General features: G+C 39.5%; 1 protein-coding gene and 1 pseudogene across 7 annotated transcripts in view; one reads left to right on the forward strand and one right to left on the reverse strand.

Moving 5' to 3' along the window:
* Positions 1–26,751, reverse strand: part of LDAH (lipid droplet associated hydrolase) — a 90,644-nt gene extending 63,893 nt beyond the window's left edge. The window contains exons 1-3 of one of the 7 annotated variants that reach the window (XR_009694656.1): positions 26,526–26,747; positions 21,836–21,991; positions 10,495–10,638 (exon numbers count right to left, since the gene is read on the reverse strand). Coding sequence is in view for 4 of the 7 variants with exons in the window: in XM_061154878.1 (XP_061010861.1) it covers positions 10,495–10,638; positions 21,836–21,989 (298 nt within the window). In the remaining 3 variants the exon portion in view is untranslated. Of the gene's footprint in view, positions 1–10,494; positions 10,639–20,041; positions 20,118–21,835; positions 21,992–25,769; positions 25,845–26,525 lie in introns of those variants that run through there. The other 6 variants (XR_009694657.1, XM_061154878.1, XM_061154879.1 and 3 more) reach the window with 6 other exon arrangements.
* Positions 5,976–7,580, forward strand: LOC133065465 (L-lactate dehydrogenase B chain-like; annotated as a pseudogene).
* Positions 26,752–27,574: the final 823 nt, after the last annotated feature.

Genomic DNA, 27,574 nt, shown 5'->3' on the forward strand with positions numbered 1-27,574 from the left:
GCTACATGAGCCTGCTGCTAGCACTGAGCCTGCAGACTGAAACTCTCTAAATCTTACACCAGCATTTTCTCTACCAGTGAAATCTCCTATCTTGCCCCCATCATTACTCCAAATCTATACCTTAGTAATAACTTTAATTAAACAGTTTACACATGGAGATTAAGGGCTAAAAACAGCACTTCATATTTTAAAGAATACTTTAAGCAAGATGAATGTACAGCTTGCTCTCTAGATCAAGCTTTAAAAAACACACAAAACAATATCATGTGTTGCTTAGCATTATCTATACATAACTAAAAAGAGAAATGAAATTTACTCTAAATTCATGATAGTATAACACAAAGGCATAAAAGTGTGAGGTATAATTTTGGACACTGCGATGAGTTCTGTGCCTGTTTGTGGTTATGGGAAAGGTAGAACGTATAAGGTTAGAAAGGAAGGTTGAGACTAGATCAAGTAGGCCCCTGGACATCACCCAGGAGTCTGGACTCCACTGCATAAGCAGTGAGAAGATACCCAGGGATCTCAGAGGGAAGGACAACAATTCCATCTGTGTTATAGGACCTCAGCTACAAAGCTTGGCTCCCTGCTCCTGTCTGCTGCTTTCTTATGTCTTCATGAGAATCTAATAATTTGCTTGATTCTCAACATTTCTTCTTGCTCTATCTTTTGGTTTTCTGCTTCTTTCTACCACTGACTCACTTGTTTATTTCTTGTGAGTCCTGAGACTTGACTGACTGTCCTTGCCTTGAAAGCATGTAGTTGTTCCCTGTAACCTCCATGTTCCTCTGCCAATCAGTCCTGGCAAGAGAAAGTCCTACTGGTTTTTCTGTTTCTTTCAGTTTTGGGTACTGGAATGGGAGTGGTTTAATGATTCTCTGGATAAACATCACCCTAATTCATCATTAGTTGAAAGACTGTGTAATCTTTTTGGTTCATGTTTTATCAGGTGAAACTAAACCCCGATTTCTAGCTTTTATGTTACACGTTTTGAACAAATGACTTAAAATAGTTGATAATGAATCTGCCATCAAGTAAGTTGACTCCATACTAAATCAAAGCCAGAAAGAGTTTATACTCTTAATTCCTCAAATTTTCTTTTCACACTTTTTTCCCCCCTTGAATCACCTCCTTCTGACATTGGTGAACATCTGTTCTCCCAATTACACTCAATTTATGACTGTGATAATGTGGCGCAACTAGAATATTATTTCCAACTGTTCATAATTTTAACATGTGCTAATATGAGGCAAAACATACTTTTAACATTTGATGTGTGGTTAAAGCTTATGTCTTTTCTCTCAGTGGTTATGTATTTTTCACAACATATTTTGCATGTCAGAAAACCTGTACCTTAGAACAATAATCTTGGATGATGAATAATATATCTGTCCTATCTATCCAAATCAATTGACTGTAGTGTGCATTTACAAACACAGCCTCCAGTATGTAAAACAGATGAAAGCACAACTGCTTTGGTTGAATGGGGGAGGGGGGGGCGGTTGGGGGCGACTGGTGAAGCTTAGACCTCCATCTGCCCTTTATAGAACTTTTGGGTTACTCACAACACGGGTGGAAATTCACTAAAAGGTGGCATTCTCATTTCTTCGTATACCTCTGTAGCACCACACACAATAATCTAGTAGGCTGTTGATAAATCCTTGAGGTTGGATGAATTTGCCCTTTCACCCTCCTCTAGAAACCAGTTTCTTTTGGCCCTGTGGTGGCCCTTTGGGCTAATGCCTCTAGATGGCACTGTTCTCATTAGTAGCAAAGGACCCAGGCTCTAATTACTAAGTCATTAAGTCCAAGAACACACAAGCAGCATAAGCTAAGCAATAAGTATACTCAAAATAAAGTTGTAAATAATCAGATGTCATTTAAAATAAAGAATTAAATACATTTCCTGGAAATTCAAACATAACAACAGATACTTTCTACTGGTTTTCCCCACCAGGAGATCTTTATTGGTGATCTGTGGCAGGACTTCTGAAAATGTGGTACCAGGATAGACAGTACTTAGGAGTTTGTTAGAAATGCGGAAGATTCTCAGGTCCCACCCCACATATACTGAATCAACAGCTCTGGAGGTGGCACCCAATAATTTGTGTTTCAATAAATCCTCCAAGTGATTCTGACAACTGCCAAAGATTGAGAACCACTGATGGAGGGTTACTCTTTGAGTCTATTTTCAGCTTTCAAAGTTGCTACTCACATTCTGTTCAACGTTTTTGTCTTCAAGTATGACTTAAGGGCTTACTGTGATAGCTGAGCTGGGTACTCTTCTCAATATGTAATTCAATATGGAGTTTCTATTATGATGGTATTTCTCATTGAGGTCAGAATGTAGGAATATAACACACTAGCTAATCATCACTAAGTTGCAACACCACGAAAGAAGAACTATGAGGTATTTTCACTACTTCCTGTCTCCTCCTATCCGTGGTTATCTCTTCTCGTTCCAGACTTAAGAGAACAGGCCAGCTGGCAGCTTTTTGAGATTTAGTATGTAAAGCAAGCCTGTTTCCTAAGAATTCTTTTAATACCTCTGTGTTGCAACACAACACAAAGATAGCCAAAGCACATTCTAAGCAGACATATAAATTTCCTGACAGGAAAAACTGCTGTAATAAACCCCCAACTTTCTTTGACTATATATGAAGAAATAACTTAGAACAATGAAATCTATCTTTTAAACTATTTCAAGGTAAAGCAAGTATATACCACACATTTGATTCACTTTCAGTAACACTTGAAGGTGATAGTTGTGGAAATAGATATTTTTAATCAAGGCAATGAAATCTATATATTCAATTTCACTTCACAAAATCTCTCATTGCTAGGTAATTCATAGTTACTTGCCTTTCAAAGCATACCCTAGTACTTAAGCAAAGTGTAAAAGGCTCGCGAGTAAATTGCATTCACAGAAAAATATATACACACATACACGTAAAAAGAGAAAGACACTATGAAAAAAAACATTTTGGGGGATTTAGGCAAGCATTTGCCAAGTTGCATAATCTCATCAATACTCCATTTACCCAGTCCTCCTTACAAGTCACAGCAGGAAAAGGATAGCAGACCAGGATACAATCTGTGACCACGGGAGGGCTATTCGCTGTACCAGCCACCTGGGATGAGCTACCTACCACAGGACTAAAGCACTAACCTTAGGATCAGAAGTGCTGGCTTCCCGTCCGGATTCTACCATTCACCAACAAAAGGTCATTTAGCCCTGTTGGGCCTTACTTTCCTTCCTTGAAAAATAAGGGTTTAAGATGGAATTTAATGAAGATACTTTTAGCTTTAGGGGCTTCCCACATGGTGCAATGGTAAAGAATCTGCCTGCCAGTGCGGGAGACTCAAGAGATGTGGATTTGACCCCTGGATCAGGAAGATCCTCCAGAGGTATAAATGACAACCCACTCCACCTAGAAAATTCCACCAATGGAGGAGCCTCTAGGGTTACAGTCCATGGGGTCGCAAAGAGTCCGCATGCCTGAGCGACTGAGTATGAGCACCCACTTTCAGCTTTAAGATTCTATAATTCTTTCTCTTTCTTTAAACTCTTTTTTTAAGAGTGAAAGTTTCCAAACATGCACAAGTCCAGATAATAGTATAATAGATCTCTACGTATTCATGGTCCAGCTTCAACAATTATTTTTTTTCTTTCCAGCTTTACTGAAGTATGACTGACAAAATTTGCATATAGCTAGGCTGTACAACATTACTGTTTTAAAAAGTATACAAGGTGATGACTTAATATGCATATAGACTGAAATGATCACAACCAGACCAAGTAATACATCCATCATCTCGCACAGCGAGTATACGTGCCTGCCATTAAGTTTTTGACTGATGAGACATCCACTTTGAATAAACATATTGCTAGCTGCAGTGACCCAGCTACTAGCAAAACAACCAGGCAAGAACTGTCACCTCTACCCACGAAGCCTTGGGTAACCTAGATAACTGCTTGAGTGACCTTTTCTCCACATACTCCAACACTTGTTAACTTTAGTCTTTCTGAGAAATGACATCCTAACAGGTGTGATGTGATATATCATTGTGGCCTTGGTTTGCATCTCCCTGATGATTGATGATGTTCAGCGTTTTTCATAAACCTGTTGGCTATCTGTATGTCTTCCCTGGGAAAATTTGCCCATTTTAAAAACAAAGCTATCAGTGCTTTTGCTATTGAGTTGTATTAGTTTCTTATATACTGTAGAAATTATCTCCTTACCAGATATATGGTTTGCAAGTATTTTCTTCCATTTTACAGGTGCCTTTCCATTTGGTTGACTCTTCCCTGTGCTGTACAGAAGCTTTTCACTTTGATACAGTCCCAAATGTTTACTTTTGCCCTTGTTACTGATGTTTTTGGAGTCATAACCAAAAAAATTACTGCCAAGACCAATGTCAAGGAGTTTTTCTCTTATGTTTTCTTCCAGGAGTTTAATGGTTTCAGGTCTTAAACCTAATCCATTTGAGTTCATTTTTGTGTATGGTATAAGATATGTGATCTCTTTCATTCTTTTGCATGTGGATATCCAGTTTTCCCAATACCATTTATTGAAGATACCATCCTTTTCCCATTGTGTGTTCCTATTGACCCTGTCAAAGACTCAGTTCAGTTGCTCAGTCATGTCTGACTCTTTGCGACCCCATGAATTGCAGCATGCCAGGCCTCCCTGTCCATCACCAACTCCCGGAGTTTACCCAAACTCATGTCAAAGATTAGTTGAGCCTTTATTCATGGTTTTTTTCCTGGGCTCTCTGTTCGGATCCACTGGTCTGTTCTTATGACACCGCCACACTGTTTTGATCACTAGCTTTGTAATATAGCTTAAAATCAGGAAGTGTGATACTTTAACTTTGAACCTGAATTTCAATCCTCTTCCTCCAGATTATTTTGCCTATTTGGTATCTTTTGTGGCTCCATACTAATTTTAGGATTTTTTCTGTTCCTATGAAAAAAATGAAATTAGAATTTTTGAAGGAATTTATAGAGGGACTGAACTTAATCTATGAATTTATCATTCTAAACAGAACATGATTAGGGAAATAAAAAATACAAAGTAACTGAAAATGGTAATAGAAGAAATCTGAGCAACTGAAGAGCTGAAACAGTCTGGATGTTCTTGTGTATCAAGGACCTGATCACTACTCAGTGTGGAAACTGTTTTTGAAGAGAGGAGGTTAGCCAAGATAAGGGTAATCTTACATGTAATGCTTTAAAAAGGGAGTCTGGGTGGTGAGATAATACTAATACTAATATAAATAATGTAAAGTACATTAAGCACAGAGGTATTTTTCTGTACTAATACTAATATAAATAATGTAAAGTATATTAAGCACAGAGGTATTTTTCTGTAAGTGCTAGCAAAGAGGCAGGCTCAAAGATACTCAAAGGCAGGTACTCAAAGATTTAGTGAGTAAATGGAATTAGGAAAAAAGAAATCTCAGATTGCACTCTCAAGAGTTGGCATCTGGAAAAAAAAAAAAAAGAGTTGGCATCTGGCTCTGTGGTGCCTCAGTGGTAAAGAATCCATCTGCCAATGCATGAGATACAGTTTAATCCCTGATCCGAGAAGATCCCACATGATGCAGAGCAACTAAGCCGGTGCGTCACAACTACTGCACCTGTGCTCTACAGCCAGGAGCTACAACTACTGAGCCCCTGTGTCCTACAGCCTGTGGTCCGCAATAAGAGAAACTGTCACAATAAGAAGCCCGCGCACCGCAACTAGGGGAAAAGCCTGCGCAGCGATGAAGAAGGCCCAGCACAGCCAAAATAAGTAAATACAATTATTTTTAAACAAGAGTTGGAATCACAGTAGAGGAAGCTGAGGCAGCCAAGGCTGTCTCCTCCTCCTTCCTTGTAGATCCTGCACCCTAGGAGATGTAGGCTTCTGACTTAATCTTCTTCTGCGACCCTGACAGCCATCTGGAGAACTTTCTTTCCCCAGGGCACAATGTCAACCCTTAAAGAAAAACTGATTGCCACCAGTTGCAGAAGAAGAGGCAACAGTCCCAAACAATAAATTACTGTAGTGGGTGTTGGACAAGTCAGTATTGCATGTGGCATCAGCATTCTGGGAAAGTCCCTGACTAATAAACTTGCTCTTGTGGGTGTTTTGAAAGACAAACTCAAAGAAGAAATGCTGCACCTGCAGCAGGGAAGCTTATTCCTTCAGACACCAAAGACTGTGGCAGACAAAGATTACTCTGTCACTGCAAATTTCAAGATTGCAGCATAACTACAGGAGTTTGCCAGCAAGAGGGAGAGAGTCATCTGAATCTGCTGCAAAGGATCATCCATGTCTCTAAGTTCATCATGCCTCAGGTCATCAAGTACAGTCCTGACTGGTGGTTCCAACCCAGTGGATATTCTCATGTATGTTACCTGGAAACTAAGTGGATTACCCAAGCACCCTGTGGTTGGCAGTGGATGTAATGTGGATTCTGCTAGACTTCACTATTTTATGGCTGAAAAACTTGGCATTCATCCCAGCAGCTGCCATGGATGGATTCTAGAGAACATGATGACTCAAGTGTGGCTGTGTGGAGTGATGTGAATGTGGCAGGCATTTCTCTCCAGAAACTGAATCCAGAAATGGGAACAGATAATCACAGAGAAAATTAGAAGGAAGTGCATAAGATGGTGGTTAAAAGTGCCTATAAGTCATCAAGCTCAAAGGCGACACCATCTGGGCTATTCGATTAAGTGTGGCTGATCTTATTGAATCCATGATGAAAAGTCTATCCAGGATTCACCCAGTGTCAACAACGGTGAAGGGGATGTATGGCTTTGAGAATGAAGTGTTCCTGAGTCTTCCATGTATCCTGAATGCTCGGGAGTTAACCAGTGTTATCAAACAGAAGCTGAAGGATGAAGAGGTTGCCTAACTCAGGAAAAGTGCAGCTACCCTCTGGGGCATCCAGAAGGACCTAAAGGACCTGTGGCTTCTGGCTGCTAGGCTACAGAAACTTAAAATTACAGTGTGACTAACCATGAGGCTTTAGTTTTCATCCATGTACATGGAGCACAGTTTGCTTTTATCTTCCTAAGTATGTGAATCTGGACTCCCAGAATCAAAGCCCATGCTTGCAAGACGAGTTCTTGAACAAATAAAAGAAACTAGTGTAGTGTGGGGGAAAAAAAAGAGTTGGCATCTGACGCTAAAGTCAATTTAAAACACAGTATTCTGGAATACTAACACTTCAGGAAGCTGATCTATACTACAAAATGTAGGAATTCAGAGGAGAGGTCAAGAGCCAGGGAGTTGTGATGTTCACAGTGAAATGACCCATGAACAGTTTGATCTATGGCTAAAGAAAAGAGAACCAAGTCCCATACTAACTACAGAACCAGAGTATCTACTCTGTATGCACAAGGGTAATTTTGTTTCTCAAATTCTGCAATAACTACCTTGTGTCTTGACCATATGTATCAGTTAAAAGCCAAAAATAGGACATGGATAAAAATAGAAATGACCTCTTAACTGTCACCCACTTCTTCAAATAAAAACAATTTAGCATGCCTGCAGATATTCATGAATGTGGAAAGAATTTCCACTTATAAGAGAAACCTATCCTTTGCTACTCAACAGGATTGAGACTTCAAAGGGCCCGCTTCTAACACCTATAAGGTAATACTTCTGAGGATGGACTGAAGGGCAGCTACTAAAACTTGAACAAATATTTAGTAAAAATGTTTTAAGAGATAATTTCTATGTTCTACTATTGCTCTGGTATAATGTTATATATATACTCTGACCAATACTTGTGATCGAATTAATACATGGATACATAACATTCCCATTCATGACTGTGTAGACTGAATATTTGTGTCCCCTAAAATTTTTGTGCTGAACAACTGTATGCCCTCAGTGTGATGGTACTTGGAAATGGGTACTTCGGGAGGTAACTAGGATTAGAGAAGGTTATGAGGGTGGGGCCCTCATGAAGGGATTGGTGCCCTTATTAGAAGAGACACCAGAGAGATTGTTGGTTTGCTCTCACTCTTGCTTTCTCATCCTTCCTCTCACTCTTTCTCCCTCCCTCCCTGCCTCTGTCAAGTGAGGACAAAAAGAGAATGTGGTCACCTGAAAGCCAGGGAGAGGGCTCTCATCAGACTGCAGCTATGCTGAAACTCTAATTTTGGACTTGCAGTCTCCAGACTATGAGAAAATAAACTCCTGCTATTTAAGCTACCTAAGTTTATGGGTTTTGTTATGGGAGTCTAAACTAATACAATGAAAAAAGTATAATGCAAATATTAAAATAATACAAAAACTCTAGTATTTGTTTTATTTTTTTATTTTATTTTTTGAGATTTTATTTTTTGAATGGTTTTAGAGTTATAGAAAATTTAAGCAGATTAGCCCAGAGAGTTCCCATATCACCTATCCCTTCATACCTCCCCTACCACACATGATTTCCTCTACCATTAGATGCTTGATTAAGTACAAGAAGATGCTCACACCATAGAAGAAGCATACCAGAAACAGGGGCAAACTAGGCAATGAAGCCAGAGCCACCTCTTTCCCAGTTCAGATTAACAAAGCGGTACCCTTGGTTCCAAACAGGAAAAGGAGTACGTCAAGGCTGTATATTGTCACCCTGCTTATTTAACTTATATGCAGAGTACATAATGAGAAACGCTGGGCTGGAAGAAGCACAAGCTGGAATTAAGATTGCTGGGAGAAATATCAAGAACCTCAGATATGCAGATGACACCACCCTTATGGCAGAGAGTGAAGAGGAACTAAAAAGCCTCTTGAGGAAAGTGAAAGAGGAGAGTGAAAAAGTTGGCTTAAAGCTCAACATTCAGAAAACTAAGATCATGGCATCTGGTCCCATCACCACATGGGAAATAGATGGGGAGACAGTGGAAACAGTGTCAGACTTCATTTTTTTGGGCTCCAAAATCACTGCAGATGGTGATTGCAGCCATGAAATTAAAAGACGCTTACTCCTTGGAAGGAAAGTTATGACCAACCTAGATAGCATATTAAAAAGCAGAAACATTACTTTGCCAACAAAAGTCCGTCTGGTCAAGGCTATGGTTTTTCCAGTAGTCATGTATGGATGTGAGAGTTGGACTGTGAAGAAAGCTGAGTGCAGAAAAATTGATGCTTTTGAACTGTGGTGTTGGAGAAGACTCTTGAGAGTCCCTTGGACTGCAAGGAGATCCAAGCAGTCCATCCTAAAGGAGATCAGTCCTGGGTGTTCATTGGAAGGACTGATGCTGAAGCTGAAACTCCAGTACTCTGGCCACCTGATGTGAAGAGCTGACTCATTGGAAAAGACCCTGATCCTGGGAGGGATTGGGGGCAGGAGGAGAAGGGGACGACAGAGGATGAGATGGCTGGATGGCATCACCGACTCGATGGGCATGAGTTTGAGTAAACTCCAGGAGTTGGTGATGGACAGGGGGGCCTGGCATGCTGCGATTCATGGGATCACAAAGGGTCGGACATGACTGAGTGACTGAACTGAACTGAACTGAACCCTTAGGAATGAGCTTCCCAGGTAGCTCAGTGGTAAAGAATCTGCCTGCCAATGCAGGAGATGTGGGTTCTATCCCTGGGTGGGGAAGATTTCCTGGAGGAGGAAATGGTTATCTACTCCAGTATTCTTGACTGAAAATTTCCATGGACAGAGAGGCCTGGCTTGCTATATACAGTCCATGGGTTCGCAATGACAGAGTACACACACACCCTTAGGGAATGCCCACAGAGAAACTGTTTATCTTGTTTCTATTCACTTTTTTTTTTTTTTAGAAGAGTGAACATGCTAGAATACTCATGAATTAAAAGCAGGTAATTTGTAGCTCTCTGATCTACTTCCTCCATTTAAGGCTTCCAGCAATCTACCACACAGTTCTACCCTCAGCTTTCAAGGCTCCTCTGAATCTGGCCCTGCCCAGCACTCAAGTACCTACTGAATCTCTCCTCCTGCCCCCATGTTAATCCTTCTGCCTGTTACACCTCTACACCCACCTCCACCCCTCAAATTCAAATTCTACTCAACTATTAAAACTCCTGTACTCTCTCTTTTGTTTACCCTTTAAGTATCCACATGATCACAGGCCAGGGAATATCACTTAGTCACTCTCCAAATGTGGGAATAAGAGCTTCTCTAGAGTAAGAACCATGGCTAAGGACCATGTCTTGTAACACTTCCCCATTCCTCTTAATACAATCCTGCAACTACAGTACATGATTGATAAATATATACTTGATTACTAGTTGGTAAACAGAGATGGTAAGTCCTAGACAAACTGTTTAATTTGCCCAAACTTTAAAAAAATTACCTGCATAATGATTAAAATGACCTCCCAAATCCTAAAATTACTGGAATGTGGCATCATGGGTGTAATGCCACAAGCAGAGGTTTCCACTGGTGTAACTCTTAACCTTAGCAGGCTTTCTAGAAAGAAGAACACCCATTCACCGTAAAAGAAAGCAAATGTTAACGAAGACATACCTTCTGAGGTTGTAAGAATCTTCTTGCCTCTGGGGGCTAAGACATGCCCAGCATGACTGATAATCCAAACTGGAAAGCGTCTTTTTGTTGCAGAATACAAAGCCTTTGCAAATGGCACATAAAAGGCAGAAAAACCTGGGTTACCTAGGAAAACAAACACAGACTTTTAGATTAACCAAAACAATAAACTTACACGAGAAAAAGTACAGACTGAAAAAGAAAGGTATCTCCTTACACTTTCCTATACAAATTTAGTAACAATTACCTGTACAACTCAATTTTCATATCCTTTATACCTTAAACCTGGGAATTATCATTTAGAAAATTTCTCCTACTGCTCTGTTCACCAGTGGCTTCAAATTCATCCTCCATGTTCCTCTACTTAATAAGTGGAACCACCAATCATAAACCAAGTCCTAACAGCACAAGTCTTTCTTGGTTCCTCCCTGCTCTTTACATCCAATTCACCAAGAGGTCCTGTTGACTTTGCTTCCAAAATACACCTCATCTTTGTCCAATTTGTTAGTTTTACCACTTCTCACTGTGTTTCCCACAACAGCCTCCTAAAGGCTCTTCTATCTACTCTTGTCCCCCTGGAATCTATGCATCAGGGTACTTGGAGAGATTTCTCCAAACCTCAAATCGAATCAGAGCAGCACTCTACTTAAACACCCTTGAATGTCTTTGCATCACCTAAAATCATTAATACTGCCTGTAAGCCCCTTCCACATTTGCTTCTGAGCAGTGACCAAGCTGCATAAAAACCAATCAGTGTCAGAATCATTCACAAAGAGAATGTTAAAGGGTCTACTAAGAGTTTTCTGGTCTTTTATCACAAGCACTTGTAAAGAAACCGTATGATTTGATCTCTGGAGGAAAAGAACACCAACTAATATACATAGATTTTTCTTGTGTATGTACAGAACATATTTTTGACATGGGTTTGCTATAAAGAAACAGAATAAGTAATTTAAAGAAAAAACAGTCAATCTGATACATCTTTAGGGGCAAAAGAGTGAAATGGGGTTTTCATCTTACAGTCATCATCTGTACGATGCCTTTGTAAATACTAGACCATTTCCATCAATATCTGTTTGTCCACTCAATGTATCTGTTTCTTCATGCTACTAGGTTTTCTCATCTTTGCGATTACATGACAGGGTTTTGCTGCACTGATGTAACCTCTGTCACCCTTGTCAAATTTTACTGATTTCTTCTTCATTATCTATATGTTTTAGTTTCCTACATAAACAGTGTAGCAAAGTAGTTAAAGGTATAGACTCTGGAGCCAGATTACCTGCAATGGTATCCTGGCTTTGCCACTGGCCAACTGTGTAACCTTTGGCCACTTATTTAACCTCTCTGGGCCTTGGTGTCCTCGTCCATAAAGTCAGGATAAGAAGCATGCTACCTCATGTGAGAACTAAACGAACTAAAATATGTAAAGTACTTAAACACTGCTCAATACATTCTTCCCTGTATAAATGTTAGGTATTAAAATTCGCCATCAGTGTCCAGCCATGATGGTAACATAGGATGGCCTTATCATGGCTACTGTTGCATTCTGACCTAGTGACTCAAGTTCCAAATCCCTTTTTGTGATGGTGCTAGTGTCATCTTTGTGTTCTTTGGTCAGCTGATTAACTGTCTGCTGTGAAGCAAGAGGAGAAAGAAGGGAAGAGGGGTGTATCCGAACAGAGTTACTGTAACATCAGTGGTGGATGTGATGACACTGTCTCATGTTTTATCCTTGTTTTATATCTTCAGTAAGGTTGGAATATTTTTGAGTGTAAAGTACAAAGTAGCAATCCAACTTCTTTCCAAGTGAATAGCAGTGTCCCAAGAGCATTTATTACATAACTCATTCCTTCTACATAGATTTGAAATGTCTTCTGATCCAATACTGAATTCTTACATTCATTCAGTGAGTCAGTACAGTTGCTCAGTTGTGTCCGACTCTTTGCAACCCCATGGACTGCAGCACACTAGGCTTCCCTGTCCATCACCAACTCCCGAAGCTTGCTCAAACTTGCCCATAGAGTCAGTGATGCCATCCAACCATCTCATTCTCTGTCGTCCCCTTCTCCTGCCTTCAATCTTTCCCAGCATCAGGGTCTTTTCCAATGAGTCAGTTCTTCCCATCAGGTGGCCAAAGTATTGGAGTTTCAGCTTCAGCATCAGTCCTTCCAATGAATATTCAGGACTGATTTCCTTTAGGATGGACTGGTTGGACCTCCTTGCAGTCCCAGGGACTCTCAAGAGTCTTCTCCAACACCACAGTTCAAAAGCATCAACTCTTTGGTGCTCAGCTTTCTGTATGGTCCAATTCACATCTGCACATGATTACTGGAAAAACCATGGCTTTGACTAGAAAGTCCTTGGTCAGCAAAGTGATATTTCTGCATTTTAATATTACATTTGTTAGCTAATTCTAATTTCAAATATTTTTTTCATTTTCTTCTCTGCCAGCACCATACTGTCTTGATTACCACATTGGGTTTTTTTATTTTTATTTTTTAATGTTTCAGTAACTGGTAGATCCTTAGAATTATTTTCACCAGTTTAAATTGTTAAAACTCTTCTTGGAATTCTGATTGAATTTTATCTCATTTCTATACAAACAGAAATATTTTATATTTTCTACATTACTGAGTATAACCTTCTAGAAGTGTCAAGTATAATATTCAAATATTTTATGTCTTTCAGAAAGCAAAGTTTTGAACTTCCCTGATGGGCCAGTGGTTAAGACTTAACCATTTAATACAGAGGGTGCAAATTCAATCCCTGGTCAGGGAGCTAAGATCCCAAATGTCTTGTAGTCAAAAAAACCAAAATATAAAACAGAAGTAGTATTGTAACAAATTGAATAAAGACTTTCAAAATTGGTCCACATCAAAAAAGTCTTAAAAAAAACAAACAAAGCAAAGCTTTATAGGTTTCTTCACAGGGCAAGACAATAATAATAATCAACCTTTTTTTTGCATTTATTTTTATTAGTTGGAGGCTAACTACTTTACAATACTGTGGTGGCTTTTGCCATACATTGACATGTATGGCATGGATTTACACGTGTTCCCCATCCTGAACCCGCCTCCCGCCTCCCTCTCCATCCCATCCCTCTGGGTCATCCCAGTGCACCAGCCCTGAGCACTTGTCTCATGCATCCAACTTGGACTGGCGATCTGTTTCACCTTTGATAATATACATGTTTCAATGCTGTTCTCTCAGATCATCCCACCCTCGCCTTCTCCCATAGAGTCTAAAAGTCTGTTCAGTACATCTGTGTCTCTTTTTCTGTCTTGCATATAGGGTTATCGTTACCATCTTTCTAAATTCCATATATATGCATTAGTATACTGTATTGGTGTTTATCTTTCTGGCTTACTTCACTCTGTATAATGGGCTCCAGTTTCATCCATCTCATTAGAACTGATTTAAATGTATTCTTTTTAATGGCTGAGTAATATTCCATTGTGTATATGTACCATAGCTTTCTTATCCATTAGTCTGCTGATGGGCATCTAGATTATAACTTTTTACATGGCAGGCAGTATTTAAGTGTTTTACATACATTAACTCATTTAGTACTATTATTGTTTCAATGTTATGGGATTAGGCAACTGAGGTTGAGAGGTTAAGTAGCTTGCCCAAGTGTTACTGGTGTTATCTATCACACAGATGATAAATGCTCAGATAAATAAATATATGAAAATTGAAAGGGCATACAGAAAAAAATAATAATACTGAATCTTAAAAAGAACATAAAATTACCTAGTCTAGGATCTTCTGCATACCTTGTTTTAGTTAATCTCACAACAGCTCTATAAAGCAGCTGACATTATCATTAAGGGTAATGAATGGACAGTCATTATTATTACTACTACTATTATTACTACATTTTAAATTTTTTAAGTGAAATAGATTAACAGGCAGAATTCTGTAACTTTAGTATGTAGAGGATGTTAAACTGGTTTAACTTTAGGGAAAGTCCAAAGATAACAACTACATGATTTAGACACAATAGTCGCAATGATGGGATAGATAATACCAGAATGAATGAGTACTAATAATGGAACTGCTAGAAAACAATTTTTTCTCCCTATCTCCAGGTTTGTCTGAGTTCCTTCCCTTAATGACTGTAAGATCTTAATCAAATCCTCTTAATCTCTCTGATTTACTATTTTATCTCCAGCAAGTAAGTTATAATGCCAGCCACTCCATGTCCATTCATTCCATTCAGTACATAGCTTATTTTCTGTATATTCTTTTATAGTTATTTTTGTAATTTATATTCTAGTAGGCAAATATATTCACATAACGAAGCAGGTAGATAAGACAGCTCATGAGTATGATAACTTCTATGAAGGAAATAAATGGGATCATATGACAGAGGAGATTAGGATGGCCTGAGAAAAATGTCCAAGGAGGTGGCATTTAGCTAAAACTCAAAACATGAGAAGAAATCCACCATGTAAAGATTTGAGGAAAAGAATACTAGGATGTAGCAATAGGTGCAAAGGCCCTTAAGCAATAAAGAACTTGGCTCCTAAAGAGTACACAATGGCCAGTAACACAAAGATCCAACTTAGAGACAGCGGTAGAAAATATAATGCAAAATGTTTAAATGTCATTGCATACTTCACCACTTAAATGTTATGGCTTATGTTACACTTTATGAACCATGAACTAAACTTCCTGGTTAGGAAACCACAGAGAAAATTAAAAGGGTCTTGTTTATACAACTAAAATCAGATATATATGTGTGTGTGTGTATAAAAATATGTATATATATCTCCATGTCCAGGTGTAAGAATGCTCAAAAACATTCCAGTACAGAAATGCAAGTCGTACATTTTATCAAAGGATATCAAAATGTGTTATAAACACCAGCTTGAACATACACATAGTAAAATGCCTGAGCAACATATAACAGAGGCTGTAGTGATTATCTCTAGACTCCAATTGCCAATAAACCCTTAGCTACTTAACACTGCAATTGTAGACTTTGCCTTCTTTTAATAGTTAACCTTGCAGGGGACAAAAACCACCATATATCAGGTTAAAGTGGCATAGCATCTAGAGAACATTGTCACATGGACAGAACTTTGGGCTCTGAGTTTTCCACAGAGTCTTGTCTTCTCCAACTCCAACCTGTGTACTCACAATGCAGGACATGCCACATGATTCCACTATCCCCATATGACCACTTGAGAACTATAATGATTCAACATATTCTATGTGAACACCCACACAGTCTCCTTTTGCTTATTTCACTACTTAAAGTCCGAGCATGTTAATAGCAGAAATTCTACAATGAAAGTTCATTGGAAAAGACGAAACTAAATTAAAAGCTCCTCAGTCTGTGGATTCCAATAAAAAATTCCTCATGACCATCATTACTAACTTAAAAGTGATGGACAAATTTTGCTATGTGTGTAAGCAAACTGATTTAAAATAAAAGGTTTATGTCAGTCTATCTGAGATGGACTAAACATGAGGTCTATAGTGGCTTAACAATCTTTGAAATACTGTCATCCTAATTCTTCCCACAGTACAAATAGACTTAGTCCCTAGACAAAATACAATTCTGAATTCCACAAACTAAAGAGCAGCACCAATCTACAGCCTGCACAAAATCCAAGGAAAAAGGCCAAGGGTGGCAAGGAGAATAGAAGGGAAAATATAAAAGAGCACCAGGAAATGAAATGATTTGAAAATGACCAAAGCACTAGAAAACAATGAGACAAGAAACAAATGTTTTAAGCTTCCCTTTCTCCACAGTGTCTTCAATGAATGCTCCTTCTATCTTTTCACCTTATCTTAAACTTGGCTCTCTCAGAACGGACTCTCTTCCTTTCAGTTCAGTTCACTCGCTCAGTTGCGTCCAACTCTTTGCAACCCATGGACTGCAGCACGCCAGGCCTCTCTGTCCATCACCAACTCCCAGAGTTTACTCAAACTCATGTCCATTGAGTTGGTGATGCCATCCAACCATCTCATTTTCTGTCATCCTCTTCTCCTCCTGCCTTCAATCTTTCCCAGCATCAGGGTCTTTTCCAATGAGTCAGTTCTTCCCATCAGGTGGCCAAAGTATTGGAGTCTCAGCTTCAGCATCAGTCCTTCCAATGAATATTCAGGACTGATCTCCTTTAGGATGGACTGCTTGGATCTCCTTGCAGTCCCAGGGACTCTCAAGAGTCTTCTCCAACACCACAGTTCAAAGGCATCAATTCTTAAGTGCTCAGCTTTCTTTATAGTCCAACACTCATTATCCATACATGACCACTGGAAAAGCTATAGCCTTGTCTGGATGGACCTTTGTTGGCAAAGTAATGTCTCTGCTTTTTAATATGCTGTCTAGGTTTGTCATAAATTTTCTTCCAAGAAGTAAGCGTCTTTGAATTTCATGGCTGTAATCACCATATGCAGTGATTTTGGAGCCCCCAGAAATAGTCTGTCACTGTTTCCACTGTTTCCCCATATATTTGCCATGAAGTGATGGGACTAGATGCCATGATATTAGTTTTCTGAATGTTGAGTTTTAAGCTAAATTTTCACTTTCATCAAGATGCTCTTTAGTTCCTCTTCACTTTCTGCCATAAGGGTGGTGTCATCTGCATATCTGACATTATTGATATTTCTCCTGGCAATCTTGATTCCAGCTTGTGTTTCATCCAGCCCAGTGTTTCTCATAATGCACTCTGCTTATAAGTTAAATAAGGACGGTGACAATACACAGCCTTGATGTACTCCTTTTCCTATTTGGAACCAGTCTGTTGTTCCATGTCCAGTTCTAATTGTTGCTTCCTGACCTGCATACAGATTTCTCAAGAGGCAGGTCAGGTGGTCTGGTATTCCCAACTCTTTCAGAATTTTCCACAACTTACTGTGATCCACACAGTCAAAGGCTTTGGCATAGTCAATAAAGCAGAAATAGATGCTTTTCTGGAATTCTCTTGTTTTTTTGAAGATTCAGTGGATGTTGGCAATTTGCTCTCTGGTTCCTCTGCCTTTTCTAAACCCAGCTTGAACATCTGGAAGTTCACGGTTCACATACTGTTGAAGCCTGGCTTGGAGAATTTTGAGCATTACTTTACTACCATGTGAGATGAGTGCAATTGTACAGTAGTTTGAACATTCTTTGGCATTGCCTTTCTTTGGGATTGGAATGAAAATGGACCTTTTCCAGTCCTGTGGCCACTGCTGAGTTTTTCAAATTTACTGGCATATTGAGTGCAGCACTTCCACAGCATTATCTTTCAGGATTTGAAATAGCTCAACTAGAATTCCATCACCTCCACTAGCTTTGTTCGTAGTGATGCTTCCTAAGGCCCAGCTGACTTCACATTTCTGGATGTCTGGCTCTAGGTGAGTGATCACACCATTGTGATTATCTGGGTCATGAAGATCTTTTCTGTATAGTTCTTCTGTGTATTCTTGCCACCTCTTCTTAATATCTTCTGCTTCTGTTAGGTCCATACCATTTCTGTCCTTTATTGAGCCCATCTTTGCATGAAATGCTCCCTTGATATCGCTAATTTTCTTGAAGAGATCTCTAGTCTTTCCCACTCTATTGTTTTCCTCTATTTCTTTGCACTGATCACTGAGGAAGGCTTTCTTATCTCTCCTTGCTATTCTTTGGAACTCTGTGTTCAAATGGGTATATCTTTCCTTTTCTCTTTTGCTTTTCTCTTCTTTTCACAGCTATTTGTAAGGCCTCCTCAGACAGCCATGTTGCTTTTTTGCATTTCTTTTTCTTGGGGATGGTCTTGATCTTTGTCTCCTGTACAATGTCACGAACCTCCGTCCATAGTTCATCAGGCATTCTGTCTATCAGATCTAATCCCTTGAATCAATTTCTCACTCCCACTGTATAATCATAAAGGATTTGATTTAGGTCATATCTGAATGGTCATGTGGTTTTCCCTACTTTCTTCAATTTAAGTCTGAATTTGGCAACAAGGAGTTCATGATCTGAGCCACAGTCAGCTCTCGGTCTTGTTTTTGCTGACTATATAGAGCTTCTCCATCTTTGGCTGCAAAGAATATAATCAATCTGATTTTGGTACTGACCATCTGGTGACGTCCATGTGTAGTAGAGACCTCACTATTCTCTAACACTTCCTACACCTCAATGACAGCAAAGGCTTTTGCAACACACTATTCCTGGTACCTTATACCAGTGAGTGGGTGAATGAACATCTCTGAGTGGGTATATATAGAGTAAGCTGTTTCTCCATTACTAGTTCATCCTACTGGAACAACCTCTCTTTCTCTAAGGTTGAAGCCATCTACTTCCATCCATCAACTTTTTAGTCACTCTTACACATTCCCTGAAAACCCTGACCCTTAAAAGAGATGTCAGTTTCACTTGTCATTCCACAGACTTAGGTGATTTCAAAATCTGGGTGGACTGACTGAGTCAACACCTTTGTCCCATAATTCATTATCCTGATCATATCCAAAGAACTTCACCTATATCCAACTTAAGCAACCAATTCAAGTAGCCACAGCCTAGACTGGTGGTGTGTATAAACTAAAAGCTGATGCTCTGTGACAACCTAGAGGGGTGGGGTGGGGAGGGAGGTGAGAGGGAGGTTTAAGAGGGAGAAGACATATGTATACCTATAGCTGATTCATGCTGACGTATGGCAGAAGCCATCGCAATACTGTAAAGCAATTATCCTCCAACAAAAAATTAAATTTAAAAAATCCACTAGAGGACTTCTTAAGGATTGCCCCACCCCCAGAGTTTCTGGTTCATTAGGTTTAGGACAGGGCCCCCAAATTTGCATTTGTAACAAGTGCTTAGATGATACTGTTGTTTCTGACAACTTAAAGAATCACAGGTCTGTGTCTCTTCATTACCCAGAAATGGTTTACATTCAAAGTATCCCAACTCTGATAGCCCTTTTCCAGCTCGACCTTCGGCCCTTTTAGACTTCACTCCCAATATACCTGTATTTGATCACAGCCCTACTCAAAATCTACCTACTTGTTTTTGGTCAATAATTTCTTTCATCCTGAATATTTGCTATTTTTAATACTGGCCAATTTCCTCAAGGCCACAATCACCCTCTGCCATCCTTACTTCCCCACAGATCACCTCAACTCTTAACAGAGAAAACAGAGGTTAAAAGGCAGGAACTACTTTATTTCCTCTGAACATGCCTTCACACTTCTCCGTTTCAGTAACCAACTTCCCCTCCTTCATTCTAGCCTCAGAAAGATATCCCTTCTAAAGTCCAATATAATATTTCTAATTATTTTCTCAATCCTATACTCTACCACAGCCTCCAAATCTCTGCTTCATCAAAAGAACACATGCCTATAATTTCAAACTCTCCCTCACTACTGGCAGAGTACATGTATTTTTGATTTTAATAGAAAGCTGACAGATTGCTTTTCAAAAAGACTGTTACATTGTGGCAGAACACTGGAAGTTTATTTTCAGCAGAGGTTAAACCAACAAGAGATTCTGGATCAGAAATCATAGCCCAGCTGAGAACAAAAGCACTATATTAAGAAGAAACACTGAAATTCCAACCTCTTTTCCCTTGTTCAGCTCTAACACCAGCAGTCGGGCATCCATCCCTCAAATGGGATGCTAGGAAGAGTCCTTCCTGGGAAAAATGAACAATTCAAAAAACAGGTACAGATACTGGAAGCTAGAAATCCTCCAGTGAATGCTAGGTCCCTACCCAATTACCTTAAGGTGAGGATAACGTAGGGTGACTAACCATTCTATTTTGCCCATCCTGTTGTTATGGTTTTAGTACTGAAAGTCGTGTGTCCTAGAAAACCCCTCAGACTAGGATGGTTGGCCACCTGTGGACAAGCCCCACCCCTGAATACAAACTTCCAATCAACTGTTTATGTCTTCCTCTTAAAAATGATAGGGTAGTCAAGGATTATCAAACATTTGAGAAAAAACAAACACTAATGGAAACAGAAAACAGAACGCAGCAACAACTAATAATGCAAGAAACCAAAAAAAAAAAAAAAAAAAAAAGGTTATGCACTGACAAAACATGAAACAGAAGACTATTAAAAGAAGAACACAGAGCTTTGAGAATTGAAGTAAAATTTCTGGTTTAAAAAGGTCCACCAAAATCCAAATACAATACATGAAAAACACCCACACCTCTGGGCTTGACTGTAAAATTTCAGAATCTTAGAACAAAGAAAAGATCTAAAAAAAGATCTGTTTTTTTCCAGGCAGAGGGGGAGAACTTCACACATAAAAGATAAAAAATCAGAAAAATACAAAGACTTCTCAAAAACAGTCCAAACCCTGGAAGAGAATGAAAATTTACTCCAAGTTCTAAGGAAACTACCATCTCTAACCTAGAACTCTAAGACATTTTCTGACATGCTAGACCTTTAAAAGATGAATTCCCATGTACCTCTTCTCAGGAAGTTCCTAGCAGGTATGGTTCACCAAAAATAGGGAAATAAACCAAGAAAAATATGGGATTGGGAAACAAGGAATCCAACCCAAAAGAAAAGTGAAAAGGAGTCCTCAGGATGGCCTTGTGTAGGAGGCCCATAGAGCAACCAGTCTAGACTGGAGTGGAAGAGCACAGAATTCTGGGCACAGTAGTGCCAAAAATGAACTAAAACAAAACAGAAAACTGATTACTCAGAATATGAGAAGATTTTTTCACTTCTAGAGAATAATTTTAGGATAAATTACTGATTGAAACATAGAAAACTAAGCAAATAAAAGAGACAAACATTAACATAGGTAAAACAAACAAAAATGTACAAGAAAATAAATGTAACAATAGTCCATAGGCCTAGCTGTGTACATGATATATTGTGCTATAAAATGATACATACTTATAATTTCATTTTTAATCTTTAAGGCTGCTATATATATTTTTTTTTCAAGCTCATAATTTTAAAAAGTGCAATAAAGTATCTTTCCCTAACATTCTACTGACACTGATTCAGCAAAATTCACATATCACCCAGTTGACAAATCCCAGAATAAATGTTCTACCTTATAATCATCTTAAAATGAAACAATAAAAATTATTTAGAAATACTTGATTAAGTTCTAATTATTTTAAGAATTGCTAAAAAATTTTAAAAGGTTATAAAACATTATGTATGGTATACATCAGGATTTTTAAAATGTGTATATTATATATACTGTTAATGCACAGAAGATAAACAAAAAGTTCAGCCACTAAAGTATTAAGGGTGGTTATTATCAATGGTTTAAAGGATTCTATTTCCTTCCAAGAGGATTTTTGTATTTATCAAATTCTCTTTAAAATCAGAAATAGTCACATGTATCTGTATACAGTCATCTTATCCAGATTTTTAAACTTACCAGGAATAATGAAAATAAGCAGCTTAGGCCTCGTGCCTCTTTGATTATTAATGAGGTCAGTCCAGGGCCCACACTTTAGAACCTGGGTTTCAACTCCACAACATAAAATGAATTCCTCATGCACAGGAATTTCTTCCTTGATTTCTGAGTCCATTTCTAAGTAAGGGGAGAAGAACAATATGAAGAGTCACTAAAATATAAAACCTTGAGCCAAAGGCAATATTTGAGAATAAAGAAGACAAAATTCAACATACCTAGAAGGAAATGTCACAAAGAGTTATGGGAAAAATATGATTATTTAGCTACCCTAGATTTTTGGATTAAAAAAAAAAAAAAACAACTAGAGTAGGGAGATAGAGAGACATGTCTGGTGAAATTAAAGACGATAGAGGAGTGTGAATCAAAACAAACCCCCCCAAAAAAAACAAAAACCACACCACTCTCCTCTCCAGTCTAAACTGACAATATCCATGGCTAACTTTTATTTCCCCTCTGCTGGAATTCTCCTACAGCTATATACTTGAACAGTGAGACCTGGTGAAGTCTGGTGAAGAAATAGAGGCTCTCACTGCACTTGTACTCTCCCAGATAAGAAGGTAAAGAAGGACAGTGAACTCCTTGATGAGCTCTGAGTTTTTCCCTTTATTTTATATTTTTATGATACTAAAGCATTGTATTATTAAATTATGAAATGGGTAGGTAGAAAAAAATAGAATATCAGATAACATCACGAACAATTTTCTGAATAACCATAAAACAATTTTCTGAATAATCAAGATATGTACAAAAATGCAGTCCCAAATTACTTCTATCAGCCCTCCATCTCTGCCTCTGCCTCTATCAATAGGACCATGTCCCAGACTTTCATTGGTCTTTCTATCCTCCTCTTCAACTATCCTCCTTTCACTCAAAGCCCTCCAGAGTCTAGATTATAAGTTCCCCTCAAGCTTTTTCTCCTCTTACTGCTTTACCATTAACCTTGCACTCTGGTCTGTCTTGTCCCTGCAGTTCCTCAGTTATCTTCATGCTTTTCTGCTCCTAGAGCTTTGCCAATGTTTTACTCCCCCACCACTTTTGAAATGCTTTCCTCCTTGTGCCAGTTATCAATGTACTGCCTCCAAATTCACTCTTCATTGCCTTCTCTGGACAAATTGATCTGGGTCTTTTAAATATTTTCCCTCTGCCAACTGACATGATGTTAACCTTGAAGAATGGGCTGGAAGAGAGACACGGCAGAAGAAAGGATTTTTCCCCCTGGCTTCAATATACTCTCTCAGATTTCTCAAGGACTTGTCCCCCAAACTTCCATGCTTAGGCTGTGAGGTCTCTCTACAGCAGTGACTTCCAAGTGGAGACAATTTTGTCCCCCCAGAAGACATATGGCAAAAAATAAAAACAGTTTTTACTGTCACTTGGTATCAGGGGAGGTTATTACTACCAGCATCTAGTGAGTAGAGGCCAGGGATACTGCTTAACACCCTACACTGCACAGGACAGGCCCCCACAACAAAGAATCACCCAAAAGGTCAATAGTGGAAAACTATCTGGAATGAAAATTTTTCACTTATGAAGTGGGGACTCCTTTCAAAATTATATTAACATACATTGACTAAGTAAATAAAAGTATCGTCTCACCTTTTCAATTGATTTTTAGTTCACTAATAAATGTCACTGTAGCCCAATCTCTAAAACTATCACAAGATACAATATATTTATAAAGGTCTTATGACATTTATAAAGTGTTAGAAACAATTAGATTTAACTGTTATACACAGTACTAAACTAGAGTGCTGACAGAGAGGACACTGGCTAAATTTAAGATTTGCCCCAGAAAGAGAATCCAAAGTTATTAACTATATTCAACTCATAAACACTTAACTTCAAAGTAAATGACATCTTAGGAGTTTAGCCACAGAATTAACAAGAATGCAAGCAGATATGAAAGTCAAACAGTCTATGAAAATTGGAAAGCAAGCAAAAAACTAACAATAACTCTAAACACTTCAAGTAAAATACCACTAAGAAACCTGCAGTTAATGTACATATTGTAAAATATCTTTCTATTTTATTTCACTCTTACGTTTCTGAATCTTACACAGCCAAATAAAAAAAAGTAAAGAAAAATTTTACTTTCTTCCTTACCTAAGAACCCAGGGTAATTCAATGCTGCAAACAATGGGCAGATTAACAGGAGAAAATGTGTTCTAATATATATTATTAAAGGTTGATGGCCCCACCCTCAGGCACCACCTACAAGCAATCTTTAAAGGTCAGTTTTGACAAGCAGCAAGACTTACGCTGGATTAAAAACCAGGTACGCAGTGTAGCTACAATCTGCACAACTTAGGTAAGCTTTACTCAGTTAAGCATAGGTGTTTATCTGCTTATATTAATTGGATTCTAACTTTATTTAGGTCAAAAAAAAGAAAAAGAAAACTACACACTAACACCTCTCATATCTATACCTTAACAAAATATTAATAAATAGAATCTAGCAACATAGAAGATGAGTTATGTGGGATCTATTCCAGGTATATTTAACATTCAAAAATCAATCAATGTAGTTCACCTATTAAGATACTAAAGAAAAAAAAACAACGCATAATCACATGAGTTAACTAAATGCACATCCTGTTACCCAACAATTGTATTACTGGGTATTTGTCCTAGAGGTATAAAAACATATTCATGCAAAAACATTCAAGCAAAGATTCACAACAGTTCTATTTGTAACAGTCTATAACTGGACATTACAAAAAAGTGAATGGCTAAACCAACTACGATAAGCCATACCATAGAATACTACTCAGCAAGAAAAAGGAACAAACTATTGACTCACTCAACAGTTTGCATGGATCTCTAAGGAATTACACATCCTGTCTGGTGTGCAAAAATAAAAAAACTCAAAGGTGAGAGATTACAGTAAACTCCAGTAGCCTGCAGCAAAGAACTTCAAGAGAGCTATGAAATCGGTGCAGGGTTGTGGACAGGTCATGCTTTAAGAGTTGACATTTACTGAGTGCTTATTACGTGCAAAGTACTGTTCCAAGTGTTACATGAAGTATCTCAGTTAAGAAAACAACCTTATCAAATGGCTACTAATGTACCCCATTTTATACATAAGACAAAATGAGACACGGACTATTTCCGAAAAATACCATGATGCATCACACGCGGTAGAGGCAACAAAAGTCACAACTGTTTTCCCAAAATGTTGCACTTTTTAAGTTCAAGGCAGCAAGTGCCATTTTGACCTTGGCGTCACGGAGAACTATCAGACCAACTAGAGTGAACCTCAAAGAAATGGCGGTGGTGGTTGTCAAGTCGCTAAGTCGTGTCCGAAGCTGCGTCCCAATAGACTGCAGCACGCCAGGCTCGGAGGAGGGCCAAGATTAGAGACTGGTGCAACAGTCAGTTCTCAAGGATACCTGGTGTAACAAATTTGAGACAGGCAGCGGGAAGGCGGTTGATCCTGAGGAGAAACTTGATTCCCAAACCAAAAGAGACCATCAATGGACAAGGTGGGAAACTGACACCCAGGGCGGCCACAGAGTTGACTCGCTCAGGGCTAGAGGCGTAGTTAGTTCAAGAACTCAGACCTTTGGACTCCCTAGCCCAGACTTCGGCCACTTCTAGTCACTTGTTCCCTATCAGCCGCCCGAAGTCCGGGCCCCTTACTCCCCCAAAGGGGCCGTCATAAGACTCCCTTCAGGCAGGCTGTCCTTAGCGGTCCACATGCTACGTTCCCGCTGGGCCGGCAGCCCCCAAGAGGTCGCAGCACCTTTATTCACGCTCCTACCGGCCGTCTGGCTAAGGGCGGCACGGGCTCTGCGAGAGCCATTAACAGAAAGGGCTCCATCTCCTACGTGCCTGTCCCACCGTCCTTCCTCCTAAGAAGTCACCCCCGGACGCTTAGTGGCGGGAAGCGCCTCACCTGTCCACCCGGAAGGCACCACCTTCTGCCAAAACCTGAGTTAGGCGTCACTGGGACCAGAAGTCCCGCCCCCTCTGATGTCATAGCGCCGCGCCGCGCGCTGCGCTGGGGAGCGGGGGCCCTCCGGGTGACTGGGTGTGGCTAGGTTTGCGAGATTCTTGACCCTGGCTTGGACCCGGTGTCCCGGAACCAGCGAGAGCGCCGGAAAGCTTTATCTGTGCTGGAACTTTCTTTCCTCCTTCCTTTGAATTTCACCCGCCTTTTATTTTAATCATCCTTGATACACTTCAAGCTTCCCTTTCTCCAAGTCTTTCCCCCGTGTTTTCCTCTGCCCATGTTTCCTTTTCCTCCCTTACTAGTTGCATCTCTTCCTTTAGTTTGCCCACATTCACGGGAAAGTTGGGTCTCAGCTGACCAGTTTCTTAGCATTAATATACCCAGCCTCTGCTAGTCGGCCCTGTAGCAAAATGATGAAGATCCCTATTTCAGAGATATTTTAAGCTGTGGACTAAAAAAAAAAGATGCACGACTTGAGAGTTGCCTGTTATGTTTATTTGGGGGCAAAATGAGAACTGCAGCCTGGGAGGCAGCGGCCTCAGCTAGCTCTGAGAGATTGCTCCAAAGAACCCATAGTGGAAGGTTGGTGAAGGGGGAGAGTTCAATACAATTAGGCATTCCTTTTTACAAAAGGTTTTCTGCTAGTCACGAGCCTCTGGCGTCACCATGAAGGGATTCAGTGCTTTTTAAAGGGCTTACCTGATAGCTCAGTTGGTAAAGAATCCACCTGCAATGCAGGAGATCCTGGTTTGATTCCTGGGTCAGGAAGATCTGCTGGAGAAGGGATAGGCTGTCCACTCCCGTATTCTTGGGCTTCTCTTGTGGCTCAGGTAGTAAATAGTCTGCCTGCAATGCGGGAGACCTGGGTTCAATCCCTGGGTTGGGAAGATCCCCTGGAGAAGGGAAAGGCTACCCACTCCAGTATTCTGGCCTGGAGAATTCCATGGACTATACAGTCCTTGGGTTTGCAAAGGGTTAGACATGACTGAGCGACTTTCACTTTCACTTCTGTTGTCACAAGACTCTGATGTCACCATGAAGGAATTTAGTGCTTTTCTAGATATGAGGAGATGCAAGGATTGAGATCATAAAGTCTGTTTCTAAAAACATCCAGCCATCTAAAGACCTGTCCCACCAGATTTTCTGGAGCACAGAGTGCCTCACTCCACCCTGAACGCCTTTGGGTGGTTGAAGGTCAACAGCTGCAACAGCACAAGGTTCAGTCTCCCCGGAGGCAGATGGCTAATTCCCTTATTGTTGTTCAGTTGTTGACAAATGCTCTTGGCATGTGCCAATTTGCAGCTGACAGAGCTTACATACCTAAACTCCATGAAGACAAAAGTCATATTCATTTTGTGAAGTGTTGATATACTCAGCACCTGGCACATAGGTGAGTGGCATATGTCTGTCAAAAAATGCAGTAGAGAAAATGAAATAGTTTTCTAGCACCAGGGAGAAGCAGACAAGTAGACTGGCAAATCAATAATCTACCCCACACATGGAAAAGAAGACTTGATCCTTTTGTATTTAATATCTCACTGCAGGCACCATCTTCTAGCTGGTAGTTGGAAGTTGACTGGTACCACTTTATTACTTTCTGGGCTTTTGGTTTACTTCTAAATATAATGGTTACTGATTCATATCAATGTATGACAAAACCCACTGGGGAAAAAAAAAAAAAATATAATGGTTAACCCAATGAGTTTAGAAGAGGCCACTCCTGGGCTGGAGGAAGCACAAGCTGGAAT

Source organism: Dama dama, chromosome 11 (assembly GCF_033118175.1).
Source record: "Dama dama isolate Ldn47 chromosome 11, ASM3311817v1, whole genome shotgun sequence".
In the NCBI taxonomy this organism is placed as follows: Eukaryota; Metazoa; Chordata; class Mammalia; order Artiodactyla; family Cervidae; genus Dama; species Dama dama.